At 53.1% G+C, this 27,239-nt stretch overlaps 1 protein-coding gene across 3 annotated transcripts in view; it reads right to left on the bottom strand.

Moving 5' to 3' along the window:
• Positions 1-27,239, bottom strand: part of HASPIN (histone H3 associated protein kinase) — a 160,486-nt gene that overhangs the window by 61,920 nt on the left and 71,327 nt on the right. For all 3 annotated transcript variants that reach the window (XR_012227046.1, XM_073561074.1, XM_073561073.1), the window contains exons 3-7: positions 22,628-22,765; positions 22,094-22,217; positions 14,323-15,585; positions 14,036-14,231; positions 12,033-12,115 (exon numbers count right to left, since the gene is read on the bottom strand). Coding sequence is in view for 2 of the 3 variants with exons in the window: in XM_073561074.1 (XP_073417175.1) it covers positions 12,033-12,115; positions 14,036-14,231; positions 14,323-15,585; positions 22,094-22,217; positions 22,628-22,765 (1,804 nt within the window). In the remaining variant the exon portion in view is untranslated. The remainder of the gene's footprint in view (positions 1-12,032; positions 12,116-14,035; positions 14,232-14,322; positions 15,586-22,093; positions 22,218-22,627; positions 22,766-27,239) is intronic.

Raw genomic sequence — 27,239 nt, 5'->3', positions numbered from 1 at the left:
TTCACAAGCCACTGTAATCTTCCTTGAACTGTGGCCAAAAACCAAACCTTCTACATTTGCAACAGAAGGTAGTTTCTTTTGTTCCAGATGGGCTGGAGAGATATAATGTGCGTCTGCCGGCAACAGTGAAGTACGGTGAGGCCGATGCCTATCCATCATGTGACACCATAAGGAGGCATCTGATTGACTCCAAATTTATTTTGCAGCAGGACATTGAAACCCAAAAGCCAGTCAATGGCAGCAAGAGCGAGGAGTCCTGGGAGTGACGATTAGACCTCAGAGCCCTGATCTCACTTCATCCAATCCGTCTGGGATCACATGAAGACACAGAAGGATCCGCACGAGCCTCATACACAGAAGATCTGGAGGAAGTTCTCCAAGATGTTTGGCACAACCTCCTGCCGAGATCCTTCATCCTTCCTTCTGGTCGCTTGTACACAGATTATGAAGGATGGTCATAGCACATTGTGATGGGATTAGGATTCCTCTTGTGTACGCACTTATAGTTTATGTTAATTGATAAAAAGATACAAAAGACCCTTCCATGTAAGAAGCATCTTACGTTACAGAATGTTTTCCACAATTGCCTAAAATGTTTGCACAGTGCTGGACAAACAAACAGTGGCTTGCGAAAGTGTTCACCCCCTTGACATTTTTCACGTTTTGCTACGTCACAACCTGGAATTTCAGTGGGTTTCTGTAGGGGTTGCATCAGTTCATGTAAACAACATGCCTACAACTATAAACATTTGGTTTCTTTTTATTATGAAGCAAACAAATAGGACAAAATTACTGGAAACTTCAGCATGCATAACTATTCACCCCCTTAAAGTCAGTACTTTGTAAAGACGTTGCAGCTTTGAGCTTTCCACATCAGGCCACTGGGATTTGTGCCCATTCCTCAAGGCAAAACTGCTCCAGCTCCTTCAGGTTAGATGGTTTCCTCTGGTGAACAGCGATCTTCAACTCTTGCCACAGAGTGTCCATTGGATTAACCCCTTAACGACCAGGGGTATTTTTGGTTTTGCATTTTCATTTTTCCCTCCCCTTCTTCCCAGAGCCATGTACGGGCTTATTTTTTTGTGACGAGTTGTACTTTTGAACACCACCATTGGTTTTACCATGTCGTTTACCATGTGTGGTGAAACTGCAAAAAAAGTGCAACTCACACTTGTTTTGTGTTTGGCTTTTTTGCTGGCTCACTAAAAGCTAAATCTGCCCGGCCATTATGATTCTCCCGGTCATTACGAGTTCAGAGACACCAGACATGGCTAGCTTCGCTTTTATCTAAGTGGTGAAAAAAAAAATTACAAAGTTTGCTAAAAAAAACCTGCACCATCTTCCGAGACCCGTAGCGTCTCCACTTTTCGTGATCTTGGGTTGGGTGAGGGCTTACATTTTGCGTGCCGAGCTGACGTTTTTAATGATATCACATTTGTGCAGATACGATCTTTTGATCACCCGTTATTGCATTTTAACCCCTTTCTGTCATGTGACGTACTATCCCATCCTTGTGCCCTGGGACTTAATTCCCAGGGACGGTATAGTACGTCATAGCGATCAGCGGCGCCCACGTGGTGAGCACCGCTGATCGCGGCCGGGTGTCAGCTGATTATCACAGCTGACACCCGGCACTATGGGTCAGGGGCGGTCACGGACCGCCCCGACACGTTAACCCCTTCCACACCTCTATCAAACACGATCGCGGTGTACCGGGGGGTTAAAGGGAAGCATCGGCAGGGAGGGGGCTCCGTCCGTGCTTCCCTGAGAGCCTTGCAGTAGTGCATCCCTGCAGGCCCCCGAATCCAAGATGGCGGCGGGGACCTTCGGGGGCCTGCAGGGAGCTGACTTCCTCAGTGCCTGCAAAGCGCAGGCAAGGAGGAAACCTGCACACTGCCTGTGACAGATTGCTGATCTGTCACAGTGATCTGTGATGTGGCAGATGAGCGATCTGTCACATGACAGTTATGACCCCCCTAGGACCTTGTAATAAAGTAAAAAAAAGTGTAAAAATAATTTATAAAAAAAAAAAATCGCTAATTAAATAAAAAAAAGATATTGCCTAATAAATTCATTTTTTGAAAATAAAAAAAAACAGTAAAAGTACACATATTTGGTATCGCCGCGTCCGTAACGACCCACCCTATAAAACTGTCCCATTAGTTAACCCCCTTAGTGAACCCCTTAAAAAATAAAAAAACAAAGCAAAAAATAATGCCGAACAAAAAGTGCAATAACGCGCGATCAAAAAGACGCATATAAATATCCATTGCACCACTGAAAACGTCATCTTGTCCCGCAAAAAACGAGCTGCCACACAGCATCATCAGCGAAAAAATAAAAAAGTTATAGCTCGCAGAATAAAGCGATGCAAAAATAATTTTTGATATAAAATAGTTTTCATTGTATAAAACCAACAACATAAAAAATGCCATAAATGAGGTGTCGCTGTAACCGTACTGACCCGAAGAATAAAAGCGCTTTATCAATTTTACCGCACGCGGAACCGTGTAAACGCCCCCCCAAAAGAAATTCATGAAACACTGGCTTTTGTTCATTCTGCGTCCCAAAAATCGGAATAAAAAGCGATCAAAAAATGTCACGTGCCTGAAAATGGTACCAATGAAAACATCAACTAGTCCCGCAAAAAATAAGACCTCACATGAATCGGTGGGTCAAAATACGGAAAAATTATAGCTCTCAATATGTGGTGATGCAAAAACTATTTTTACAATAAAAAGCGTCTTTTAGTGTGTGACAGCCGCCAAACATAAAAACCGCCATAAATAGTAAATCAAACCCCCCGTTATCACCCCCTTAGTTAGGGAAAATAATAAAACTAAAAGAAAATGTATTTATTTCCATTTTCCCGCTAGGGTTAGGGCTAGGGTTAGGGCTGAGATTATAATAATAATAATAATAATAATCTTTATTTAATAATAATCTTTATTTTTATATAGCGCTAACATATTCCGCAGCGCTTTACAGTTTGCACACATTTTTCATCACTGTCCCCGATGGGGCTCACAATCTAAATTCCCTATCAGTATGTCTTTGGAGTGTGGGAGGAAACCGGAGTGCCCGGAGGAAACCCATGCAAACACGGGGAGAACATACAAACTCCTTGCAGATGTTGTCCTTGGTGGGATTCGAACCCAGGACCCCAGCGCTGCAAGGCTGCAGCGCTAACCACTGAGCCACCGTGCTGCCCTTATTATGGTTAGGGTTAGGACTAGGGCTGAGATTAGGGTTAGGGCTAGGGTTAGGGCTGAGATTAGGGTTAGGGGTGTGTTGGGGTTCGGGTTGGAGTTATAATTGGGGGGTTTCCACTGTTTGGGCACATCAGGGGCTCTCCAAATGCAACATGGCGTCTGATCTCAATTCCAGCCAATTCTGTATTGAAAAAGTCAAATGGTGCTCCTTCCCTTCCAAGCTCTGCCATGCGCCCAAACAGTGTTTTACCCCCACATATGGGGTATCAGCCTACTCAGGACAAATTGCAAAACAACTTTTGGGGTCCAATTTCTCCTGTTACCCTTAGGAAAATAAAAAATTGGGAACAAAAATATCATTTTTGTGGAAAAAAAATATGATTTTTTTTATTTTCACGCCCGGGCGTTATAAACTTCTGTGAAGCACTTGAGGGTTCAAAGTGCTCACCTCACATCTAGATAAGTTCCTTAGGGGGTCTAGTTTCCAAAATGGGGTCACTTGTGGGGAGTTTCAACAGTTTAGGCACATCAGGGGCTCTCCAAAAGCAACATGATACCCGCAAACCATTCCATCAAAGTCTGCATTCCAAAACGTCACTGCTTCCCTTCCGAGCCCTGACGTGTGCCGATACAGTAGTTTTCTCCCACATATGGGGTATCAGCGTACTCAGGCCAAATTGGACAACAACTTTTGGGGTCCAATTTCTCCTGGTACCCTTGGGAAAATAAAAAAATTGGGGTGAAAAGATTATGCTTGTGAAAAAATGATTTTTTTATTTTCACGCCCAGGCATTATAAACTTCTGTGAAGCCCTTGGGGTTCAAAGTGCTCACCACACATCTAGATAAGTTCCTTTGGGGGTCTAGTTTCCAAAATGGGGTCATTTGTGGGGGGTTTCCACTGTTTTGGTACATCAGGGGCTTTACAAACGCGGCATGGCGTCCAATCCCAATTCCAGCCAAAAAAGTCAAATGGCGCTGCTTCCCTTCCGAGCTCTGCCATGTGCCCAAATAGTGATTTACCCCCACATATGGGGTATCAGCGTACTCAGGACAAATTACACAATAACTTTTGGGGTCCTGTTGCCCTTGAGAAAAGAAAAATTGGGGGTGAAAAGATCATTTTTGTAGAAAAAAATATGATTTTTTTTAATTGTTCGGCTGTACATTATAAACTTCCGTGAAGCCCTTGTGGGTTCAAAATTCTCACCACATACCTAGATAAGTTCCTTGGGGGGTCTAGTTTCCAAAATGGGGTTACTTGTGGGGGGTTTCCACTGTTTAGGCACATCAGGGGCTCTCCAAACGTGACATGGTGTCCGATCTCAATTCCAGCCAATTTTGCATTGAAAAAGTCAAACGGCGCTCCTTCCCTTCCGAGCTTTGCCATGCTCCGAAACAGTGGTTCCCTCCCACATATCAGGTATCAGCGTACTCAGGAGAAATTGCACAATAACTTTTGCAGTCCAATTTCTCCTGTTACCCTTGGTAAAATAAAAATAATTGGACCTGAAGTATTTTTTTTATGAAAAAAAGTGAAATGGTAATTTTATTTAAACATTCAAAAAATTCCTGTGAAGCACCTGAAGGGTTAATAAACTTCTTGAATGTGGTTTTAAGCACCTTGAGGGGTGCAGTTTCTAGAATGGTGTCACGTTTGGGTATTTTCTATCATATAGACCCTTCAAAGTGGTTTCAAATGTGATGTGGTCCCTAAAAATAAAATGGTGTAAAAATGAGAAATCGCTTAACCCTTATAACTTCCTAACAAAAAAAAATTTTGGTTCCAAAATTGTGCTGATGTAAAGTAGACATGTGGGAAATGTACTTATTAAGTTTTTTGTGTGCCGTATCTCTGTGATTTAAGGGCATAAAAATTCAACGTTGGAAAAATGCGAAATTTTCCAAATTTTCGCCAAATTTCCGTTTTTTTCACAAATAAAAACACAAATTATATGAATGAAATTTTACCACTAACATGAAGGACAATATGTCACGAGAAAACAATGTCAGAATCACCGGGATCCATGGAAGCTCCAGAGTTATCACCTCATAAAGGGACAGTGGTCAGAATTGTAAAAATTGGCCCGATCATGAACGTGCAAACCACCGTTGGGGGTAAAGGGGTTAATACAATGTCGCAGCAACCAAAAAAAACCTAATTCCAGCATTTTGATTTTTTTTTCTCGCTGCGCCATTTAGCGATCGGGTTAATCCTTTTTTTTATTGATAAATCGGGCGATTCTGAACGCGGTGATACCAAATGTATGTAGGTTTAATTTTTTTATTGTTTTATTTTGAATGGGGCGAAAGGGGGGGTGATTTGAACTTTTATACTTTTTTTTACCTTTTTTCATATTTTTAAAAACATTTTTTTCTTTCCTTTTGGCATGCTTCAATATTCTTCATGGGAGGCTAGAGGCTGCCACAGCTCGATCGGCTCTGCTACATACAGGCGATGCTCAGATCGCCTATATGTAGCAGATTTACTGTATTGCTATGAGGGCCGACCAATGGGTGGCGCTCATAGCAATCAGACCTCTGGTTGTTATGTCAACGCATCGCTGACCCCCGATCACGTGACGGGGATCAGCGATGCGCGCATTTCCGGTCGCACGGCCGGAAGAACTGGCTAAATGCCGCTGTCAAGAGTTTGACAGTGGCGTTTAACTAGTTAATAGGCGCAGGTGGATCGCGATTCCACCTGCGCCTATTGCGGGCACATGTCAGCTGTTCATAACAGCTGACATGTCCCAGCTTAGATGCAGGCTCACCGCCGGAGCCCTCAAAGCAGGGGAGACGTCCAATGACGGACTGGGTCCGTCATTGGATGTTAAGGGGTTAAGGTCTGGGCTGTGACTCGGCCACTTCAGAACATTTACACATTTCCCCTTACACCATTCGAGTGTTGCTCTAGCAGTATGCTTTGGGTCATTGTCTTGTTCGAAGATGAACCTCCATCCCAGCCTCAAATCACTGTCAGACAGGTTTTGCTGAAGAATATCCCTGTATTTTGGACAATCCATTTTCCACTGGACCCAGACTATTTTTCCAGTCCCTGCTGCTGAAAAACATTCCCATGCTGCTACCACCATGTTTCACTTTTGGGATTGTGTTCTTGGGGTGATGAGATGTGTTGGTTTGACATCACACATAGTGTTTACCTTGGTAGCGAAAACGTTCAATTTTGGTCTCATCTGACCACAGCACCTTCCTAAATACATTTGGGGGAGTCTCCCACATGACTTTTGACAAACTCAAAATGAGCCTTACAATTTGTGTGTAAAGGGATTTTTTCTGCCCACTCTTCCATAAAGCCAACTCTATGGAGTGTACGGCATATTGTGGCAGTATGGACAGATAATCCAGTTTCTGCTTGGGAACCCTGCAGCTCCTTCGGGGTTACCTTCTAGTCTCTGTGCTGCCTCTAGTTTTTGCCATTCTTGCCCGGGTTTTGATGGGCAGCCTCCATCTTTGTAGATTTGTTTGTTGTGGTTCCATGTTCTTTCCATTTGATGATAATGGATTTGATGGTGTTTTGGGGGGGGAGATCATCAGAGATTGGCAATTTTTTTTAATAACCCCACCCTACAACTTTGCTAACTTGTTTGGAGCTCTCCTTGGTCTTCACGGTGTTGTTTGGAGATCTCCTTGGGCTTCACGGTGTTGTTTGGAGATCTCCTTGGGCTTCACGGTGTTGTTTGGAGATCTCCTTGGGCTTCACGGTGTTGTTTGGAGCTCTCCTTGGGCTTCACGGTGTTGTTTGGAGCTCTCCTTGGGCTTCACGGTGTTGTTTGGAGCTCTCCTTGGGCTTCACGGTGTTGTTTGGAGCTCTCCTTGGGCTTCACGGTGTTGTTTGGAGATCTCCTTGGGCTTCACGGTGTTGTTTGGAGATCTCCTTGGGCTTCACGGTGTTGTTTGGAGATCTCCTTGGTCTTCACGGTGTTGTTTGGAGATCTCCTTGGGCTTCACGGTGTTGTTTGGAGATCTCCTTGGGCTTCATGGTGTTGTTTGGAGATCTCCTTGGTCTTCATGGTGGTGTTTGTAGATCTCCTTGGTCTTCATGGTGATGTTTGGAGATCTCCTTGGTCTTCATGGTGATGTTTGGAGATCTCCTTGGTCTTCATGGTGATGTTTGGAGATCTCCTTGGTCTTCGTGGTGTTGTTTGGCTAGTGGTGCCTCTTCTTAATAGTTTTGCAGCCTCTGTGGCCTTTCAGAAAAGTTAACGTGTATATACTGACAGACATGTCACACTTAGATTGCACACGGGGGATGTCCTGTCACTAAGCATGGGACTTATGCAAGGAATTGCTTGCACAAAAATTTTTTAGAGGCTTCATTGCAAAGGGAGTAAATACATATGCACATGCCAGTTTTTAGTAAATTTAATTTTTGCCTAGATTTTTCTCACTTCACCAACTATTTAGTGCTGATGTATCACACACAAATCTGATTACAAAAATATTAACACAGGTTGTAATGTAACAAAATTGGTAAAAATCTAAGGGGGGTGACTACTTTCTCATGCCACTGTACACACACACACACACACACACACACACACACACACAAACTATTCTGCCCCAGCAGGGAGTTCAGCCATCCACAGAGCTCTGGCCATAGATCAGAATGTGGCCATATATGATGACGAGGCCCAGAATGGGGGCCACAACTCAGGATGGGGGCCAGAACTCAGGATGAGGCCCAGGATGGGGGCCACCACTCAGGATAAGGCCCAGGATGGGGGCCACCACTCAGGATAAGGCCCAGGATGGGGGCCACCGCTCAGGATGGGGGGCCACCACTCAGGATGAGGCCCAGGATGGGGGCCACCACTCAGGATGAGGCCCAGGATGGGGCCACCACTCAGGATGAGGCCCAGGATGGGGCCACCACTCAGGATGAGGCCCAGGATGGGGGCCACCACTCAGGATGAGGCCCAGGATGGGGGCCACCACTCAGGATGAGGCCCAGGATGGGGGCCACCACTCAGGATGAGGCCCAGGATGGGGGCCACCACTCAGGATGAGGCCCAGGATGGGGGCCACCACTCAGGATGAGGCCCAGGATGGGGGCCACCACTCAGGATGAGGCCCAGGATGGGGGCCACCACTCAGGATGAGGCCCAGGATGGGGGCCACCACTCAGGATGAGGCCCAGGATGGGGGCCACCACTCAGGATGAGGCCCAGGATGGGGGCCACCACTCAAGATGGGGGCCAGAACTCAGGATGAGGCCCAAGATGGGGGCCACCACTCAGGATGAGGCTCAGGATGGGGGGCCACCACTCAGGATGAGGCCCAGGATGGGGGCCACCACTCAGGATGAGGCCCAGGATGGGGGCCACCACTCAGGATGAGGCCCAGGATGGGGGCCACCACTCAGGATGAGGCCCAGGATGGGGGCCACCACTCAGGATGAGGCCCAGGATGGGGGCCACCACTCAGGATGAGGCCCAGGATGGGGGCCACCACTCAGGATGAGGCCCAGGATGGGGGCCACCACTCAGGATGAGGCCCAGGATGGGGGCCACCACTCAGGATGAGGCCCAGGATGGGGGCCACCACTCAGGATGAGGCCCAGGATGGGGGCCACCACTCAAGATGGGGGCCAGAACTCAGGATGAGGCCCAAGATGGGGGCCACCACTCAGGATGAGGCTCAGGATGGGGGGCCACAACTCAGGATGAGGCCCAGGATGGGGGCCACCACTCAGGATGAGGCCCAGGATGGGGGCCACCACTCAGGATGAGGCCCAGGATGGGGGCCACCACTCAGGATGAGGCCCAGGATGGGGGCCACCACTCAGGATGAGGCCCAGGATGGGGGCCACCACTCAGGATGAGGCCCAGGATGGGGGCCACCACTCAAGATGGGGGCCAGAACTCAGGATGAGGCCCAAGATGGGGGCCACCACTCAGGATGAGGCTCAGGATGGGGGGCCACAACTCAGGATGAGGCCCAGGATGGGGGGCCACCACTCAGGATGAGGCCCAGGATGGGGGCCACCACTCAGGATGAGGCCCAGGATGGGGGCCACCACTCAGGATGAGGCCCAGGATGGGGGCCACCACTCAGGATGAGGCCCAGGATGGGGGCCACCACTCAGGATGAGGCCCAGGATGGGGGCCACCACTCAAGATGGGGGCCAGAACTCAGGATGAGGCCCAAGATGGGGGCCAGAACTCAGGATGAGGCTCAGGATGGGGGGCCACCACTCAGGATGAGGCCCAGGATGGGGGCCACCACTCAGGATGAGGCCCAGGATGGGGGCCACCACTCAGGATGAGGCCCAGGATGGGGGCCACCACTCAGGATGAGGCCCAGGATGGGGGCCACCACTCAGGATGAGGCCCAGGATGGGGGGCCACCACTCAGGATGAGGCCCAGGATGGGGGCCACCACTCAGGATGAGGCCCAGGATGGGGGCCACCACTCAAGATGGGGGCCAGAACTCAGGATGAGGCCCAAGATGGGGGCCACCACTCAGGATGAGGCTCAGGATGGGGGGCCACAACTCAGGATGAGGCCCAGGATGGGGGCCACCACTCAGGATGAGGCCCAGGATGGGGGCCACCACTCAGGATGAGGCCCAGGATGGGGGCCACCACTCAGGATGAGGCCCAGGATGGGGGCCACCACTCAGGATGAGGCCCAGGATGGGGGCCACCACTCAAGATGGGGGCCAGAACTCAGGATGAGGCCCAAGATGGGGGCCAGAACTCAGGATGAGGCTCAGGATGGGGGGCCACCACTCAGGATGAGGCCCAGGATGGGGGCCACCACTCAGGATGAGGCCCAGGATGGGGGCCACCACTCAGGATGAGGCCCAGGATGGGGGCCACCACTCAGGATGAGGCCCAGGATGGGGGCCACCACTCAGGATGAGGCCCAGGATGGGGGGCCACCACTCAGGATGAGGCCCAGGATGGGGGGCCACCACTCAGGATGAGGCCCAGGATGGGGGGCCACCACTCAGGATGAGGCCCAGGATGGGGGGCCACCACTCAGGATGAGGCCCAGGATGGGGGGCCACCACTCAGGATGAGGCCCAGGATGGGGGGCCACCACTCAGGATGAGGCCCAGGATGGGGGGCCACCACTCAGGATGAGGCCCAGGATGGGGGGCCACCACTCAGGATGAGGCCCAGGATGGGGGGCCACCACTCAGGATGAGGCCCAGGATGGGGGGCCACCACTCAGGATGAGGCCCAGGATGGGGGGCCACCACTCAGGATGAGGCCCAGGATGGGGGGCCACCACTCTGGATGAGGCCCAGGATGGGGGGCCACCACTCTGGATGAGGCCCAGGATGGGGGGCCACCACTCTGGATGAGGCCCAGGATGGGGGGCCACCACTCTGGATGAGGCCCAGGATGGGGGGCCACCACTCTGGATGAGGCCCAGGATGGGGGGCCACCACTCTGGATGAGGCCCAGGATGGGGGGCCACCACTCAGGATGAGGCCCAGGATGGGGGGCCACCACTCAGGATGAGGCCCAGGATGGGGGGCCACCACTCAGGATGAGGCCCAGGATGGGGGGCCACCACTCAGGATGAGGCCCAGGATGGGGGGCCACCACTCAGGATGAGGCCCAGGATGGGGGGCCACCACTCAGGATGAGGCCCAGGATGGGGGGCCACCACTCAGGATGAGGCCCAGGATGGGGGGCCACCACTCAGGATGAGGCCCAGGATGGGGGGCCACCACTCAGGATGAGGCCCAGGATGGGGGGCCACCACTCAGGATGAGGCCCAGGATGGGGGGCCACCACTCAGGATGAGGCCCAGGATGGGGGGCCACCACTCAGGATGAGGCCCAGGATGGGGGGCCACCACTCAGGATGAGGCCCAGGATGGGGGGCCACCACTCAGGATGAGGCCCAGGATGGGGGGCCACCACTCAGGATGAGGCCCAGGATGGGGGGCCACCACTCAGGATGAGGCCCAGGATGGGGGGCCACCACTCAGGATGAGGCCCAGGATGGGGGGCCACCACTCAGGATGAGGCCCAGGATGGGGGGCCACCACTCAGGATGAGGCCCAGGATGGGGGGCCACCACTCAGGATGAGGCCCAGGATGGGGGGCCACCACTCAGGATGAGGCCCAGGATGGGGGGCCACCACTCAGGATGAGGCCCAGGATGGGGGGCCACCACTCAGGATGAGGCCCAGGATGGGGGGCCACCACTCAGGATGAGGCCCAGGATGGGGGGCCACCACTCAGGATGAGGCCCAGGATGGGGGGCCACCACTCAGGATGAGGCCCAGGATGGGGGGCCACCACTCAGGATGAGGCCCAGGATGGGGGGCCACCACTCAGGATGAGGCCCAGGATGGGGGGGCCACCACTCAGGATGAGGCCCAGGATGGGGGGCCACCACTCAGGATGAGGCCCAGGATGGGGGGGCCACCACTCAGGATGAGGCCCAGGATGGGGGGGCCACCACTCAGGATGAGGCCCAGGATGGGGGGCCACCACTCAGGATGAGGCCCAGGATGGGGGGCCACCACTCAGGATGAGGCCCAGGATGGGGGCCACCACTCAGGATGAGGCCCAGGATGGGGGGCCACCACTCAGGATGAGGCCCAGGATGGGGGGCCACCACTCAGGATGAGGCCCAGGATGGGGGCCACCACTCAGGATGAGGCCCAGGATGGGGGCCACCACTCAGGATGAGGCCCAGGATGGGGGCCACTACTCAGGATGAGGCCCCTCGTTTAACGACATTGCTTTCCATCCATGCTTCCACAGAATTTATAAAGAATGAGACAACGGCTCGTCTGTTATCAGACCAGGATTACACGGAGCAGACATTACCAGAGAGGAGTTCTGGGAGCTCAGCAACAGCTTTCCTCCACTTCTTCTCCCTCCCGGGTAACTGGAAGGTGATTCTGCTTCAACTGAGGGAGAGACATAAGAAAAGTGAGGCAGCGGCAGACGGGAAAGATGGCGGCGGCAATAGAAAGGTTACGGGTCAGCAGTACTCCCCAATCACAGCTCAAGCTCATACCCAATAAATGAAGGGTTAAAAATCGAGAGCACCCAGAGCCTCCGGCTAGTCGCTGTCTACACTGCAGCAGAGTGATGGGCTCACACTCGCTGGGATCAGACGCCCAGTTACAGAAACTTCTACACTGAAAAGAATAGTTCTCTAGATGTAAAATTCTGAAACTTTCCCAATTTCCGTCAGTAAGTTTCCATCGTTAAGTCCTGTACAACGCAGGCTGTGCAGCTTCTGACTCCGAGCACAGGGTGCACCTGGACATATAGGCTACCTCCTCAGTGTTAAGCTGCAGGCAGGGAAAGAGGATGAGACTGGATAGAGGGGGCAAAGCAGCCTAGAGATCTGGGAGGGCAGATCTCACAGTGCAGTCTGTGGAGGATCACACCAATTACATGGGCTGTGTGATCTGCCCTCCCTGCAGACTGTATGTGTATAGAAAAGAGAGCAGCCTCTGTAGGGAGGGAAGATCACAAAGCCCATGTATGTGCATGGAGAGGAGAGCAGAGCAGCCTGTGCAGGGAGGGCAGATCACACAGTCCATGTATATGTATGGAAAGGAGAGCTGTTTCTGCAGAGAGGGCAGATCACACAGCCCATGCATGTGTATGGAGAGCAGATCACACAGTCCATGTATATGTATGGAAAGGAGAGCTGTTTCTGCAGGGAGGGCAGATCACACAGCTCATGCATGTATATGGTGAGGACAGCAGAGCAGCCTCTGTAGGGAGGGAAGATCACAAAGCCCATGTATGTGCATGGAGAGGAGAGCAGAGCAGCCTGTGCTGGGAGGGTAGATCACACAGTCCATGTATATGTATGGAAAGGAGAGCTGTTTCTGCAGAGAGGGCAGATCACACAGCCCATGCATGTGTATGGAGGGCAGAGCAGCCTGTGCAGGGAGGGCAGATTACACAGTCCATGTATATGTATGGAAAGGAGAGCTGTTTCTGCAGGGAGGGCAGATCACACAGCTCATGCATGTGTATGGAGAGCAGATCACACAGTCCATGTATATGTATGGAAAGGAGAGCTGTTTCTGCAGGGAGGGCAGATCACACAGCCCATGCATGTGTATGGAGAGCAGAGCAGCCTATGCAGGGAGGTCAGATCACACAGTCCATGTATATGTATGGAAAGGAGAGCTGCTTCTGCAGGGAGGGCAGATCACACAGTCCATGCATGTGTATGGAGGGCAGATCAAACAGTCCATGTATATGTATGGAAAGGAGAGCTGTTTCTGCAGGTAGGGCAGATCACACAGCCCATGCATGTGTATGGAGGGCAGATCAAACAGTCCATGTATATGTATGGAAAGGAGAGCTGTTTCTGCGGGGAGGGCAGATCACACAGTCCATGCATGTGTATGGAGGGCAGATCAAACAGTCCATGTATATGTATGGAAAGGAGAGCTGTTTCTGCAGGTAGGGCAGATCACACAGCCCATGCATGTGTATGGAGGGCAGATCAAACAGTCCATGTATATGTATGGAAAGGAGAGCTATTTCTGCAGGGAGGGCAGATCACACAGCTCATGTATGTGTATGTACACACATTAGTAGAACCAGGCAAACGTAAACTGCACATCGGGGGTCTAAGAATAATTGAAGTTTGCAGTCTGAAGGAGCCTGAAATGTGGACCATAATTGGGCGTCAGGTTTTCTAGGTCAGCAGAGCACAGGGCCTCTAGCAGAAGGTTCAGGACAACATGCAGGAGAAGCAGAGCTCAGGAGGAGCAGACAGCTCCGCTCTGATCACATGGACCCCTGTGGACATCCGAGACAGCCCACCACTGAGTTAGATTCCAGGAGTTCCTGACCTTTCTTCCTTCTGTGGAGGGACAGAGCTGCCCGTAGTCGTGCCCACCGCTGATGGTCCTTTTGAGGGTCTTGACCAGTCAGGGAGTCTGTAGATAAATTGAGGTTTACGACAGCTGTAGAGTTCATGAATGATGATGTCAACAAAGTGGTGGAGAGCAGAAGAGAAGAGGAGTGCGTGTCCCCAAAATCGAGATCCTGAAGAACACAAAGTTGTGGACAATGGTAAGGATGGTGGAACCACAAGACTGACATTGCCTATTCTACGCACATCAGATCAATCACCCACCTCTTTTGATCGGTCCTGAAAGGATAGCTGCTGTTTGGTTTTTTTCTTGAATGTGCCCCATCTCTTGGCACTAAATCCACTGATGCAAACCTTCCTGCCCGTGCCCACGGTCTGAGGGACCACCATATTGTGCCCCTTGTTCCTCAGCACAGAGGCAGTGATCTGGGGAGTGTTCTTCTGGACACTGGGCGAGCGGCTGTGGGCGAGCACTGCAGACTTATCGCTCCTAGAATCAGGGCTCTGGAGATCTTGGAATGCCTTGTCCTTCAGTTTATACTTGGAGACGGCAACAGAATCCAGAATCACCACGGGCTGCATCTGGCACCCGCACCGGTCCGTTCCCGGAAAAGGCCCGCTGCTCTTGTCAGCCACAACATGGGGCCGAAGGTCACCGCTTGTACTCAGAAAGTCTCCTCTCTTCTCACGGAAATATTCCGTCACAATCTGGGAATTTAATCTGACAAATGGCTGAAATTTTTTGCTACAGAAATCTTCTGATTTCTTAGGAGAAAATCCCTGCAAGTGTCCGTCAGGTGGGCTGCTTTCCAGAATGTGAACCGTCGCGCTTCTGCTGCCACGTGGCCGCTGTGTTGGCTCCCGATTCCCCTGGAGGGTCGGAGGAGTCTCCTGATCTATGGAGAAGTCACTCGAGAACAGTTCGGCACTGGGGCTGAACACACCATCAACATATTCCTGGGGCGCAGACTTCTCCTCACTGATGAAGACGACTGACGGCGACTCCGGAGAGCACATGTACAGCGGCTTCCGGTCGGTGCTCGTTCTAACAATCAGTCGTTTCACACCAGACCCGGCTCCATCAACGCTCCTTTTCTTATCCATTGACTTGGTTCTGGGCATTTTAGTCCCGCACCCTTCACTAGATGCCAGAGCCGTGCGGCTCCTCACTTCATGGGAAAGAACGTCATCTTTCTGTGGAAGGGTCATCTTGCCCAGAGGGTGACCACATGGTGAAGGGTGCAGTCCCCCAGAGGAGGAATCGGAGTCCACCCCACAAATGACAATGCTATCCTCCAGCGGTTCACACAAAGCCAGCTGCCGAACAAAGGCATTTCTCTTCCTGGGCACAGCAGTCAGTGTCATGGACGGCGTGCTGGAGAGGAGCGGAGGCTTCTGGAGAGGACTGTGCAGCGTCTCAGACGAGGAGTTCAGGAGATTGGTCACGTCTGTGCACATCCTCCGCTTCTTTCTCCTCAGACTATTGGCTGTAGAGTCTCGTATGGAGTCAGGAGACCGGAAGGAGCGCTGCAGCAACAGGAAAAGAGCCGCCAACGTGTGATTAGCATGCCTGCACATTGTCCCTCAGGGTCATACATGTCCACTGTGCCCCGGATCCATCCTCCTCTTCCTCTGCCATACACTTCCCCTGTGCCCCTGATCCATCCTCCTCCTCAGCCATACGCATCCTCTGTGCGCCGGATCTATCCTCATACTCAGCCATACACTTCCCCTCTGCCCCGGATCCATTCTCCTCCTCAGCCATACGGATCCTCTGTATACCGGATCCATCCTCCTCTGCCATACGCATCCCCTGTGCCCCGGATCCATCCTCCTACTCAGCCATACACTTACCCTGTGCCCAAGATCCATCCTACTCCTCAGCCATACGCTTTCTCTGTGCACCGGATCAATCCTCCTCCTCAGCCATACACATCCTCTGTTCGCCGGATCCATCCTCATCCTCAGCCATACGCATCCTCTGTGCGCCGGATCCATCCACCTACTCAGCCATACACTTACCCTGTGCCCCAGATCCATCCTCCTCCTCAGCCAAATGACTCCCCTGTGCCCCAGATCCATCCTCCTCAGCCAAACACTTCCCCTGTGGCCCAGATGAATCCTCCTCCTCAGCCATACGCATCCTCTGTGCACTGGATCCATCCTCCTACTCAGCCATACACTTCCCCTGTGCCTCGGAACAATCCTCCTCCTCAGCCATACGTATCCTCTGTGCACCGGATCCATCCTCCTCTGCCATACACTTCCCCTGTGCCCCTGATCCATCCTCCTCCTCAACCATATGCATCCTCTGTGCACCGGATCCATCCTCCTACTCCTCTGCCATACACTTCCCCTGTGCCCCGGATCCATCCTCCTCCTCAGCCATACGCATCCTCTGTGCACCGGATCCATCCTCCTACTCAGCCATATGCATCCCCTGTGCCCCGGATCCATCCTCCTCTTCCTCTGCCATATGCTTCCCCTGTGCCCCGGATCCATCCTCCTCCTCAGCCATACGCATCCTCTGTGCCCCGGATCCATCCTCCTCTTCCTCTGCCATACGATTCCCCTGTGCCCCGGATCCATCCTCCTCCGCCCACACATTTCCCCTTTGCCCCAGATCCATCCTCCTCAGCCATATGCTTCCCCTGTGCCCCGGATCCATCCTCCGCTTCCTCTGCCATACGCTTCCCCTGTTCCCCGGATCTATCCTCCTCTGCCATACGCATCCCCTGTGCCCCGGATCCATCCTCCTACTCAGCCATACACTTACCCTGTGCCCCAGATCCATCCTACTCCTCAGCCATACGCATCCTCTGTGCACTGGATCCATCCTCCTACTCAGCCATACGCTCCCCCTGTGCCCCTGATCCATCCTCCTCCTCAGCCATACGCATCCTCTGTGCACTGGATCCATCCTCCTACTCAGCCATACAATTCCCCTCCTCAGCCATACGCATCCTCTGTGCACCGGATCCATCCTCCTACTCAGCCATACACTTCCCCTATGTCCCTGATCAATCCTTATCCTCAGCCATAAACTTCCCCTGTGCCCCGGATCCATCCTCCTACTCAGCCATACACTTCCCCTGTGCCCCGGATCCATCCTCCTACTCAGCCATACACTTCCCCTGTGCCCCGAATCCATCCTACTCCTCTGCCATACGCATCCTCTGTGCACCGGATCCATCCTCCTACTCAGCCATACACTTCCCCTGTGCCCCGGATCCATCCTCCTCTTCCTCTGCCATACGCTTCCCCTGTGCCCCGGATCCATCCTCCTCCTCAGCCATACGCATCCTCTGTGCACCGGATCCATCCTCCTCCTCAGCCATACGCTTCCCCTGTGCCCCGGATCCATCCTCCTCCTCAGTCATACGCATCCTCTGTGCACCGCATCCATCCTACTCTGCCATACACTTCCCCTTTGCCCCAAGATCCATCCTCCTCAGCCATACGCTTCCCCTGTGCCCGGGATCCATCCTCCTCCTCAGCCATACGCGTCCCCTGTGCCCCAGATCCAACCTCCTCAGCCATACACTTCCCCTGTGCCCCTGATCCATCCTCCTCCTCAGCCATACGCATCCTCTGTGCACCGGATCCATCCTCCTACTCAGCCATACACTTCCCCTGTGCCCCTGATCCATCCTCCTCCTCAGTCATACGTATTCTCTGTGCACCGGATGCATCCTCCTCTGCCATACACTTCCCCTGTGCCCCTTATCCATCCTCCTCCTCAACCATACGCATCCTCTGTGCACCGGATCCATCCTCCGACTCAGCCATATGCATCCCCTGTGCCCCGGATCCATCCTCCTCTTCCTCTGCCATACGCTTCCTCTGTGCCCCGGATCCAACCTCCTCCTCAGCGCACCGGATCCATCCTCCTACTCAGCCATATGCATCCCCTGTGCCCCGGATCCATCCTCCTCTTCCTCTGCCATACGCTTCCCCTGTGCCCCGGATCCATCCTCCTCTGCCCACACATTTCCTCTTTGCCCCAGATCCATCCTCCTCAGCCATACGCTTCCCCTGTGCCCCGGATCCATCCTCCTCTTCCTCTGCCATACGCTTCCCCTGTGCCCCGGATCCATCCTCCTCCTCAGCCATATGAATCCTCTGTGCACCGGATCCATCCTCCTACTCAGCCATACACTTACCCTGTGTCCTGGATCCATCCTCCACCTCAGCCATACGCATCCTCTGTGCACCGGATCCATCCTCCTACTCAGCCATACACATCCTCTGTGCACCGGATCCATCCTCCTCCTCAGCCATACGCATCCTCTGTGCCCCGGATCCATCCTCCTCCTCAGCCATATGAATCCTCTGTGCACCGGATCCATCCTCCGACTCAGTCATACACTTCCCCTGTGCCCCGGATCCAACCTCCTACTCAGCCATACGCTTCCCCTGTGCACCGGATCCATCCTCCTATGCATCCCCTGTGCCCCGGATCCATCCTCCTCTTCCTCTGCCATACGCTTCCCCTGTGCCCCGGATCCATCCTACTCCTCTGCCATACGCATCCTCTGTGCACCGGATCCATCCTCCTACTCAGCCATACACTTCCCCTGTGCCCCGGATCCATCCTCCTCTTCCTCTGCCATACGCTTCCCCTGTGCCCCGGATCCATCCTCCTCTTCAGCCATACGCATCCTCTGTGCACCGGATCCATCCTCCTCCTCAGCCATACGCTTCCCCTGTGCCCCGGATCCATCCTCCTCCTCAGCCATACGCATCCTCTGTGCACCGGATCATCCTACTCTGCCATACACTTCCCCTTTGCCCCAAGATCCATCCTCCTCAGCCATACGCTTCCCCTGTGCCCGGGATCCATCCTCCTCCTCAGCCATACGCGTCCCCTGTGCCCCAGATCCAACCTCCTCAGCCATACACTTCCCCTGTGCCCCTGATCCATCCTCCTACTCAGCCATACACTTCCCCTGTGACCCTGATCCAACCTACTCCTCAGCCATACGTATTCTCTGTGCACCGGATGCATCCTCCTCTGCCATACACTTCCCCTGTGCCCCTTATCCATCCTCCTCCTCAACCATACGCATCCTCTGTGCACCGGATCCATCCTCCGACTCAGCCATATGCATCCCCTGTGCCCCGGATCCATCCTCCTCTTCCTCTGCCATACGCTTCCCCTGTGCCCCGGATCCAACCTCCTCCTCAGCGCACCGGATCCATCCTCCTACTCAGCCATATGCATCCCCTGTGCCCCGGATCCATCCTCCTCTTCCTCTGCCATACGCTTCCCCTGTGCCCCGGATCCATCCTCCTCTGCCCACACATTTCCCCTTTGCCCCAGATCCATCCTCCTCAGCCATACGCTTCCCCTGTGCCCCGGATCCATCCTCCTCCTCAGCCATATGAATCCTCTGTGCACCGGATCCATCCTACGACTCAGCCATACACTTCCCCTGTGCACCGGATCCATCCTCCTCCTCAGCCATATGCATCCTCTGTGCACCGGATCCATCCTACTCTGCCATACACTTCCCCTTTGCCCCAGATCCATCCTGCTCAGCCATACGCTTCCCCTGTGCCCCGGATCCATCCTCCTCCTCAGCCATACGCGTCCCCTGTGCCCCAGATCCAACCTCCTCAGCCATACACTTCCCCTGTGCCCCTGATCCATCCTCCTCCTCAGCCATACACATCCTCTGTGCACCGGATCCATCCTCCTACTCAGCCATACGCTCCCCCTGTGCCCCTGATCCATCCTCCTCCTCAGCCATACGCATCCTCTGTGCACTGGATCCATCCTACTCAGCCATACAATTCCCCTCCTCAGCCATACGCATCCTCTGTGCACCGGATCCATCCTCCTACTCAGCCATACACTTCCCCTATGTCCCTGATCAATCCTCCTCCTCAGCCAAAAACTTCCCCTGTGCCCCGGATCCATCCTCCTACTCAGCCATACACTTCCCCTGTGCCCCGGATCCATCCTCCTACTCAGCCATACGCATCCCCCGTGCCCCGGATCCATCCTCCTCTTCCTCTGCCATACGCTTCCCCTGTGCCCCGGATCCATACTCCTCCTCAGCCATACGCGTCCCCTGTTCCCCGGATCCATCCTTCTCTTCCTCTGCCATACGCTTCCCCTGTTCCCCGGATCCATCCTTCTCTTCCTCTGCCATATGCTTCCCCTGTGCCCCGGATCCATCGTCCTCTGCCCACACATTTCCCCTTTGCCCCAGATCCTTCCTCCTCAGCCGTTCGCTTCCTCTGTGCCCCTGATCCATCCTCCTCCTCAGCCATATGCATCCCCGTGCCCCGGATCCATCCTCCTCTTCCTCTGCCATACGCTTCCCCTGTGCCCCGGATCCATACTCCTCCTCAGCCATACGCGTCCCCTGTTCCCCGGATCCATCCTTCTCTTCCTCTGCCATACGCTTCCCCTGTTCCCCGGATCCATCCTTCTCTTCCTCTGCCATACGCTTCCCCTGTGCCCCGGATCCATCGTCCTCTGCCCACACATTTCCCCTTTGCCCCAGATCCTTCCTCCTCAGCCGTTCGCTTCCTCTGTGCCCCTGATCCATCCTCCTCCTCAGCCATATGCATCCTCTGTGCACCGGATCCATTCTCCTCCTCAGCCATACGCTTCCCCTGTGCCCCAGATCCATCCTCCTCAACCATACACTTCCCCTGTGCCCCAGATCCATCCTCCTCCTTAGCCATATGATTCCCCTGTGCCCCTGCTCCATCCTCCTCCTCAGCCATACGCATCCTCTGTGCACCGGATCCATTCTCTTCCCCTGTGCCCCAGATCCATCCTCCTCCTCAGCCATACGGATCCTCTGTGCCCTGGATCCATCCTCCTCCTCAGCCATACACATACCCTGTGCCCCAGATCCATCCTCCTACTCAGCCATACACTTACCCTGTGCCCCGGATCCATCCTCCTCCTCAGCCATACGCATCCTCTGTGCACCGGATCCATCCTCCTATTCAGCCATACACTTACCCTGTGTCCTGGATCCATCCTCCACCTCAGCCATACGCATCCTCTGTGCACCGGATCCATCCTCCTACTCAGCCATACACATCCTCTGTGCACCGGATCCATCCTCCTACTCAGCCATACACTTCCCCTGTGCCCCTGATCCATCCTCCTCTTCAGCCATACGCATCCTCTGTGCACCGGATCCATCCTCCTACTCAGCCATACACTTACTCTGTGCCCGGGATCCATCCTCCTCCTCAGCCATACGCATCCTCTGTGCCCCGGATCCATCCTCCTCCTCAGCCATACGCATTCTCTGTGCACCGGATCCATCCTCCTCTGCCATACACTTACCCTGTGCCCGGGATCCATCCTCAGCTATACGCATCCTCTGTGCACCGGATCCATCCTCCTCCGCAGCCATACACTTTCTCTGTGCAACGGATCCATCCTCCTCCTCAGCCATACACTTTCTCTTTACCCCGGATCCATCCTCCTCCTCAGTCATACACTTACCCTGTGCCCGGGATCCATCCTCCTCCTCAGCCATACGATTCCTCTGTGCCACGGATCCATCCTCCTCCTCAGCCATACACTTTCTCTTTACCCCGGATCCATCCTCCTCCTCAGTCATACGCTTCCCCTGTGCCCCAGATTACTGGATCCATCCTCCTCCTCAGCCATACACTTTCTCTTTACCCCAGATCCATCCTCCTCCTCAGCCATACGCTTCCCCTGTGCCCCAGATTACTGGATCCATCCTCCTCCTCAGCCATATGATTCCTCTGTGCCACGGATCCATCCTCCTCCTCAGCCATACACTTACCCTGTGCCCGGGATCCATCCTCCTCCTCAGCCATATGATTCCCCTGTGCCACGGATCCATCCTCCTCCTCAGCCATACACTTTCTCTTTGCCCCGGATCCATCCTCCTCAGCCATACGCTTCCCCTGTGCCCCAGATTACTGGATCCATCCTCCTCCTCAGCCATACACTTCCCCTTTGATCCAAATCCATCCTCCTCCTCCTCAGCCATATATTTCCTCATACGTGGACACAGTCACATCTTACCGATCCCCTTCCGGGTTTGCAGCTCAGAGGCTTCATGACCACCACAGGTCCTGGACGTTTAGGGCGAAAGGTTACAAACTTCCTCAATGGAGTTGCCAAGATGTCAGGGCAGGATGGGTGCCGCCTAAAACATTTAATGTGAAAACATGTCAATCGGGAGTCGACAACCGACCACTGTGGACCATAACCCAGCAAACATCTGACCTGGGGAGGTCGGTCCACAAGGGGCGTCGCCTAAGTATTGGGCACCTATATACAACTGTGCCCTCAGTGAGCAGATCATCAGACGCTTCCTCATGTAGTTAATGCAGATGCCAGAAAATGAACTGTACGCACTGCAGCGTGCCGCCATCTTCAGTCTCTGGGTGGTACAGTAGCTGGGCGATTGGCACTGGGTAGAGCACTGTCATCCGTGGTGCAGCGGGTGATACGACACGTCTGCCACAACCTACACAGTGGGGACTGTCCACACAGGGCGGTCTCTGATGACTGTGTACAGGCCACCGGCCGCCCATTTACTGCACAAGTCCTCACCTGTCATCGTTCTCCTTCTCATGAACATTAGCCTGGGTGCTGGAGCTAGACGTCCTCTGATGCGGCAGAGATCTCTTCTTTCTGCGGGTTCGTCTCTGCGGTTTCAAATTTACTCTAGTACTGGCGACACTCGATTTCCTACAAGACAGAGGACCAAGCATGAGCTCGGGCCATGAGATATTACCCTCTGTAGGCTTGTGCATTTCGAGAGATGGCGTCATCCGCCCTCTAAGGGTGTGCGTGAAAGTGGGCGCCATCCCTCCCTTACCCCCGAAGGTGTGCGCGATACAGCAGACCATGTGAAATCCACCCAGTTGGTGACGTGCATATTCAATGCTCACGTGCGCCCTCTCCAGATGGAAACATGTGGACTGAGTGCAGACGTGCCCCCCCCGATGGTGATGTGCGTAACATGTGCCGACATGCGCCCTGCCGGATAGTGACATGTGTAATATAAGTGCCAACATTCACCCCCCGCCGGATAGTAACATGTGTAATATAAGTGCCGACATGCACCCCTCCGCCAGATAGTGACATGTGTAATATAAGTGCCGACATGCACCCCCCGGATAGTGACATGCGTAATATGAGTGCCGACATGCACCCCCCGGATAGTGACATGTGTAATATGAGTGCCGACATGCACCCCCCGGATAGTGACATGCGTAATATGAGTGCCTACATGCACCTCCCTGGATAGTGACATGTGTAATATAAGTGCCGACATGCACCCCCCGGATAGTGACATGTGTAATATAAGTGCCTACATGCGCCCCCCCCGCCGGATAGTGACATGTGTAATATAAGTGCCTACATGCGCCCCCCCGCCGGATAGTGACATGTGTAATATAAGTGCCGACATGCATCCCCCCCGTCGGATAGTGACATGTGTAATATAAGTGCCGACATGCACCCCCCCGCCGAATAGTGACATGTGTAATATAAGTGCCGACATGCACCCCCCCCGTCGGATAGTGACATGTGTAATATAAGTGCCGACATGGACCCCCCCGCCGAATAGTGACATGTGTAATATAAGTGCCGACATGCACCCCCCCGCCGATTAGTGACATGTGTAATATAAGTGCCTACATGCACCTCCCCGGATAGTGACATGTGTAATATAAGTGCCGACATGCACCCCCCCGCCGGATAGTGGCATGTGTAATATAAGTGCCGACATGCACCTCCCCGGATAGTGACATGTGTAATATAAGTGCCGACATGCACCCCCCCCCCGCCGGATAGTGACATGTGTAATATAAGTGCCGACATGCACCTCCCCGGATAGTGACATGTGTAATATAAGAGCCGACATGCGCCCCCCGGATAGTGACATGTGTAATATAAGAGCCGACATGCACCTCCCCGGATAGTGACATGTGTAATATAAGTGCCGACATGCACCTCCCCGGATAGTGACATGTGTAATATAAGTGCCGACATGCACCCCCCCCCGTCGGATAGTGACATGTGTAATATAAGTGCCGACATGGACCCCCCCCGCCGAATAGTGACATGTGTAATATAAGTGCCGACATGCACCCCCCCGCCGATTAGTGACATGTGTAATATAAGTGCCTACATGCACCTCCCCGGATAGTGACATGTGTAATATAAGTGCCGACATGCACCTCCCCGGATAGTGACATGTGTAATATAAGTGCCAACATGCGCCCCCCGGATAGTGACATGTGTAATATAAGAGCTGACATGCACCTCCCCGGATAGTGACATGTGTAATATAAGTGCCTACATGCACCTCCCCGGATAGTGACATGTGTAATATAAGTGCCGACATGCACCTCCCCGGATAGTGACATGTGTAATATAAGTGCCAACATGCGCCCCCCGGATAGTGACATGTGTAATATAAGAGCCGACATGCACCTCCCCGGATAGTGACATGTGTAATATAAGAGCCGACATGCACCCCCCCGCCGGATAGTGGCATGTGTAATATAAGTGCCGACATGCACCTCCCCGGATAGTGACATGTGTAATATAAGTGCCGACATGCACCTCCCCCGGATAGTGACATGTGTAATATAAGAGCCGACATGCGCCCCCCGGATAGTGACATGTGTAATATAAGAGCCGACATGCACCTCCCCGGATAGTGACATGTGTAATATAAGTGCCGACATGCACCTCCCCGGATAGTGACATGTGTAATATAAGTGCCTACATGCACCTCCCCGGATAGTGACATGTGTAAAATAAGTGCCTACATGCACCTCCCCGGATAGTGGCATGTGTAATATAAGTGCCTACATGCACCTCCCCGGATAGTGACATGTGTAATATAAGAGCCGACATGCACCTCCCCGGATAGTGGCATGTGTAATATAAGTGCCTACATGCACCTCCCCGGATAGTGACATGTGTAATATAAGTGCCGACATGCACCTCCCCGGATAGTGACATGTGTAATATAAGAGCCAACATGCACCTCCCCGGATAGTGACATGTGTAAAATAAGTGCCTACATGCGCCCCCCCGCCAGATAGTGACATGTGTAATATAAGTGCCTACATGCACCTCCCCGGATAGTGGCATGTGTAATATAAGTGCCTACATGCACCTCCCCGGATAGTGACATGTGTAATATAAGTGCCGACATGCACCTCCCCGGATAGTGACATGTGTAATATAAGTGCCGACATGCACCTCCCCGGATAGTGACATGTGTAATATAAGTGCCGACATGCACCTCCCCGGATAGTGACATGTGTAATATAAGTGCCTACATGCACCTCCCCGGATAGTGACATGTGTAATATAAGTGCCGACATGCACCTCCCCGGATAGTGACATGTGTAATATAAGTGCCGACATGCACCTCCCCGGATAGTGACATGTGTAATATAAGTGCCTACATGCACCTCCCCGGATAGTGACATGTGTAATATAAGTGCCTACATGCACCTCCTCGGATAGTGACATGTGTAATATAAGTGCCGACATGCGCCCCCCGCCGGATAGTGACATGTGTAATATAAGTGCCGACATGCACACCCCCGCCAGATAGTGACATGTGTAATATAAGTGCCGACATGCACCTCCCCGGATAGTGACATGTGTAATATAAGTGCCTACATGCACCTCCCCGGATAGTGACATGTGTAATATAAGTGCCTACATGCACCTCCTCGGATAGTGACATGTGTAATATAAGAGCCGACATGCGCCCCCCGCCGGATAGTGACATGTGTAATATAAGTGCCTACATGCACCCCCCCGCCGGATAGTGACATGTGTAATATAAGTGCCTACATGCACCTCCCCGGATAGTGACATGTGTAATATAAGTGCCGACATGCGCCCCCCGCCGGATAGTGACATGTGTAATATAAGTGCCTACATGCACCCCCCCGCCAGATAGTGACATGTGTAATATAAGTGCCGACATGCACCCCCCCAGATAGTGATATGTGTAATATAAGTGCCGACATGCACCCCCCCCCCCCCGTCGGATAGTGACATGCGTAAAATAAGTGCCGACATGCACCCCCCCGTCAGATAGTGACATGTGTAATATAAGTGCCTACATGCACCCCCCCGCCAGATAGTGACATGTGTAATATAAGTGCCTACATGCACCCCCCGGATAGTGACATGTGTAATATAAGTGCCGACATGCACCCCCCCCCCCCCGCCGGATAGTGACATGTGTAATATAAGTGCCTACATGCACCCCCCGGATAGTGACATGCGTAATATAAGTGCCGACATGCACCCCCCCGCCGATTAGTGACATGTGTAATATAAGTGCCGACATGCACCCCCCCCCCCGCCGGATAGTGACATGTGTAATATAAGTGCCTACATGCACCCCCCCGCCAGATAGTGACATGTGTAATATAAGTGCCGACATGCACCCCCCCGCCGGATAGTGACATGTGTAATATAAGTGCCAACATGCACCCCCCCGCCAGATAGTGACATGTGTAATATAAGTGCCAACATGCACCCCCCCGCCAGATAGTGACATGTGTAATATAAGTGCCGACATGCACCCCCCCCCCCCGCCGGATAGTGACATGTGTAATATAAGTGCCTACATGCACCCCCCCGCCAGATAGTGACATGTGTAATATAAGTGCCTACATGCACCCCCCCACCAGATAGTGACATGTGTAATATAAGTGCCAACATGCACCCCCCCGCCAGATAGTGACATGTGTAATAGAAGTGCCAACATGCACCCCCCCGCCAGATAGTAACATGTGTAATATAAGTGCCGACATGCACCCCCCCCCCCCGCCGAATAGTGACATGTGTAATATAAGTGCCTACATGCACCCCCCCGCCAGATAGTGACATGTGTAATATAAGTGCCGACATGCACCTCCCCGCCGGATAGTGACATGTGTAATATAAGTGCCAACATGCACCCCCCCGCCAGATAGTGACGTGTAATATAAGTGCCTACATGCACCCCCCCCGCCAGATAGTGACATGTGTAATATAAGTGCCGACATGCACCTCCCCGCCAGATAGTGACATGTGTAATATAAGTGCCAACATGCACCCCCCCGCCAGATAGTGACATGTGTAATATAAGTGCCTACATGCACCCCCCCGCCAGATAGTGACATGTGTAATATAA

The sequence above is a fragment of the Dendrobates tinctorius genome, unplaced genomic scaffold, assembly GCF_039654945.1.
Source record: "Dendrobates tinctorius isolate UK_male_01 unplaced genomic scaffold, ASM3965494v1 ptg000313l, whole genome shotgun sequence".
Taxonomy (NCBI): Eukaryota; Metazoa; Chordata; class Amphibia; order Anura; family Dendrobatidae; genus Dendrobates; species Dendrobates tinctorius.
The sequence above is the reverse complement of the archived record's forward strand: the minus strand, read 5'-3'. Positions and strand labels throughout refer to the sequence as shown.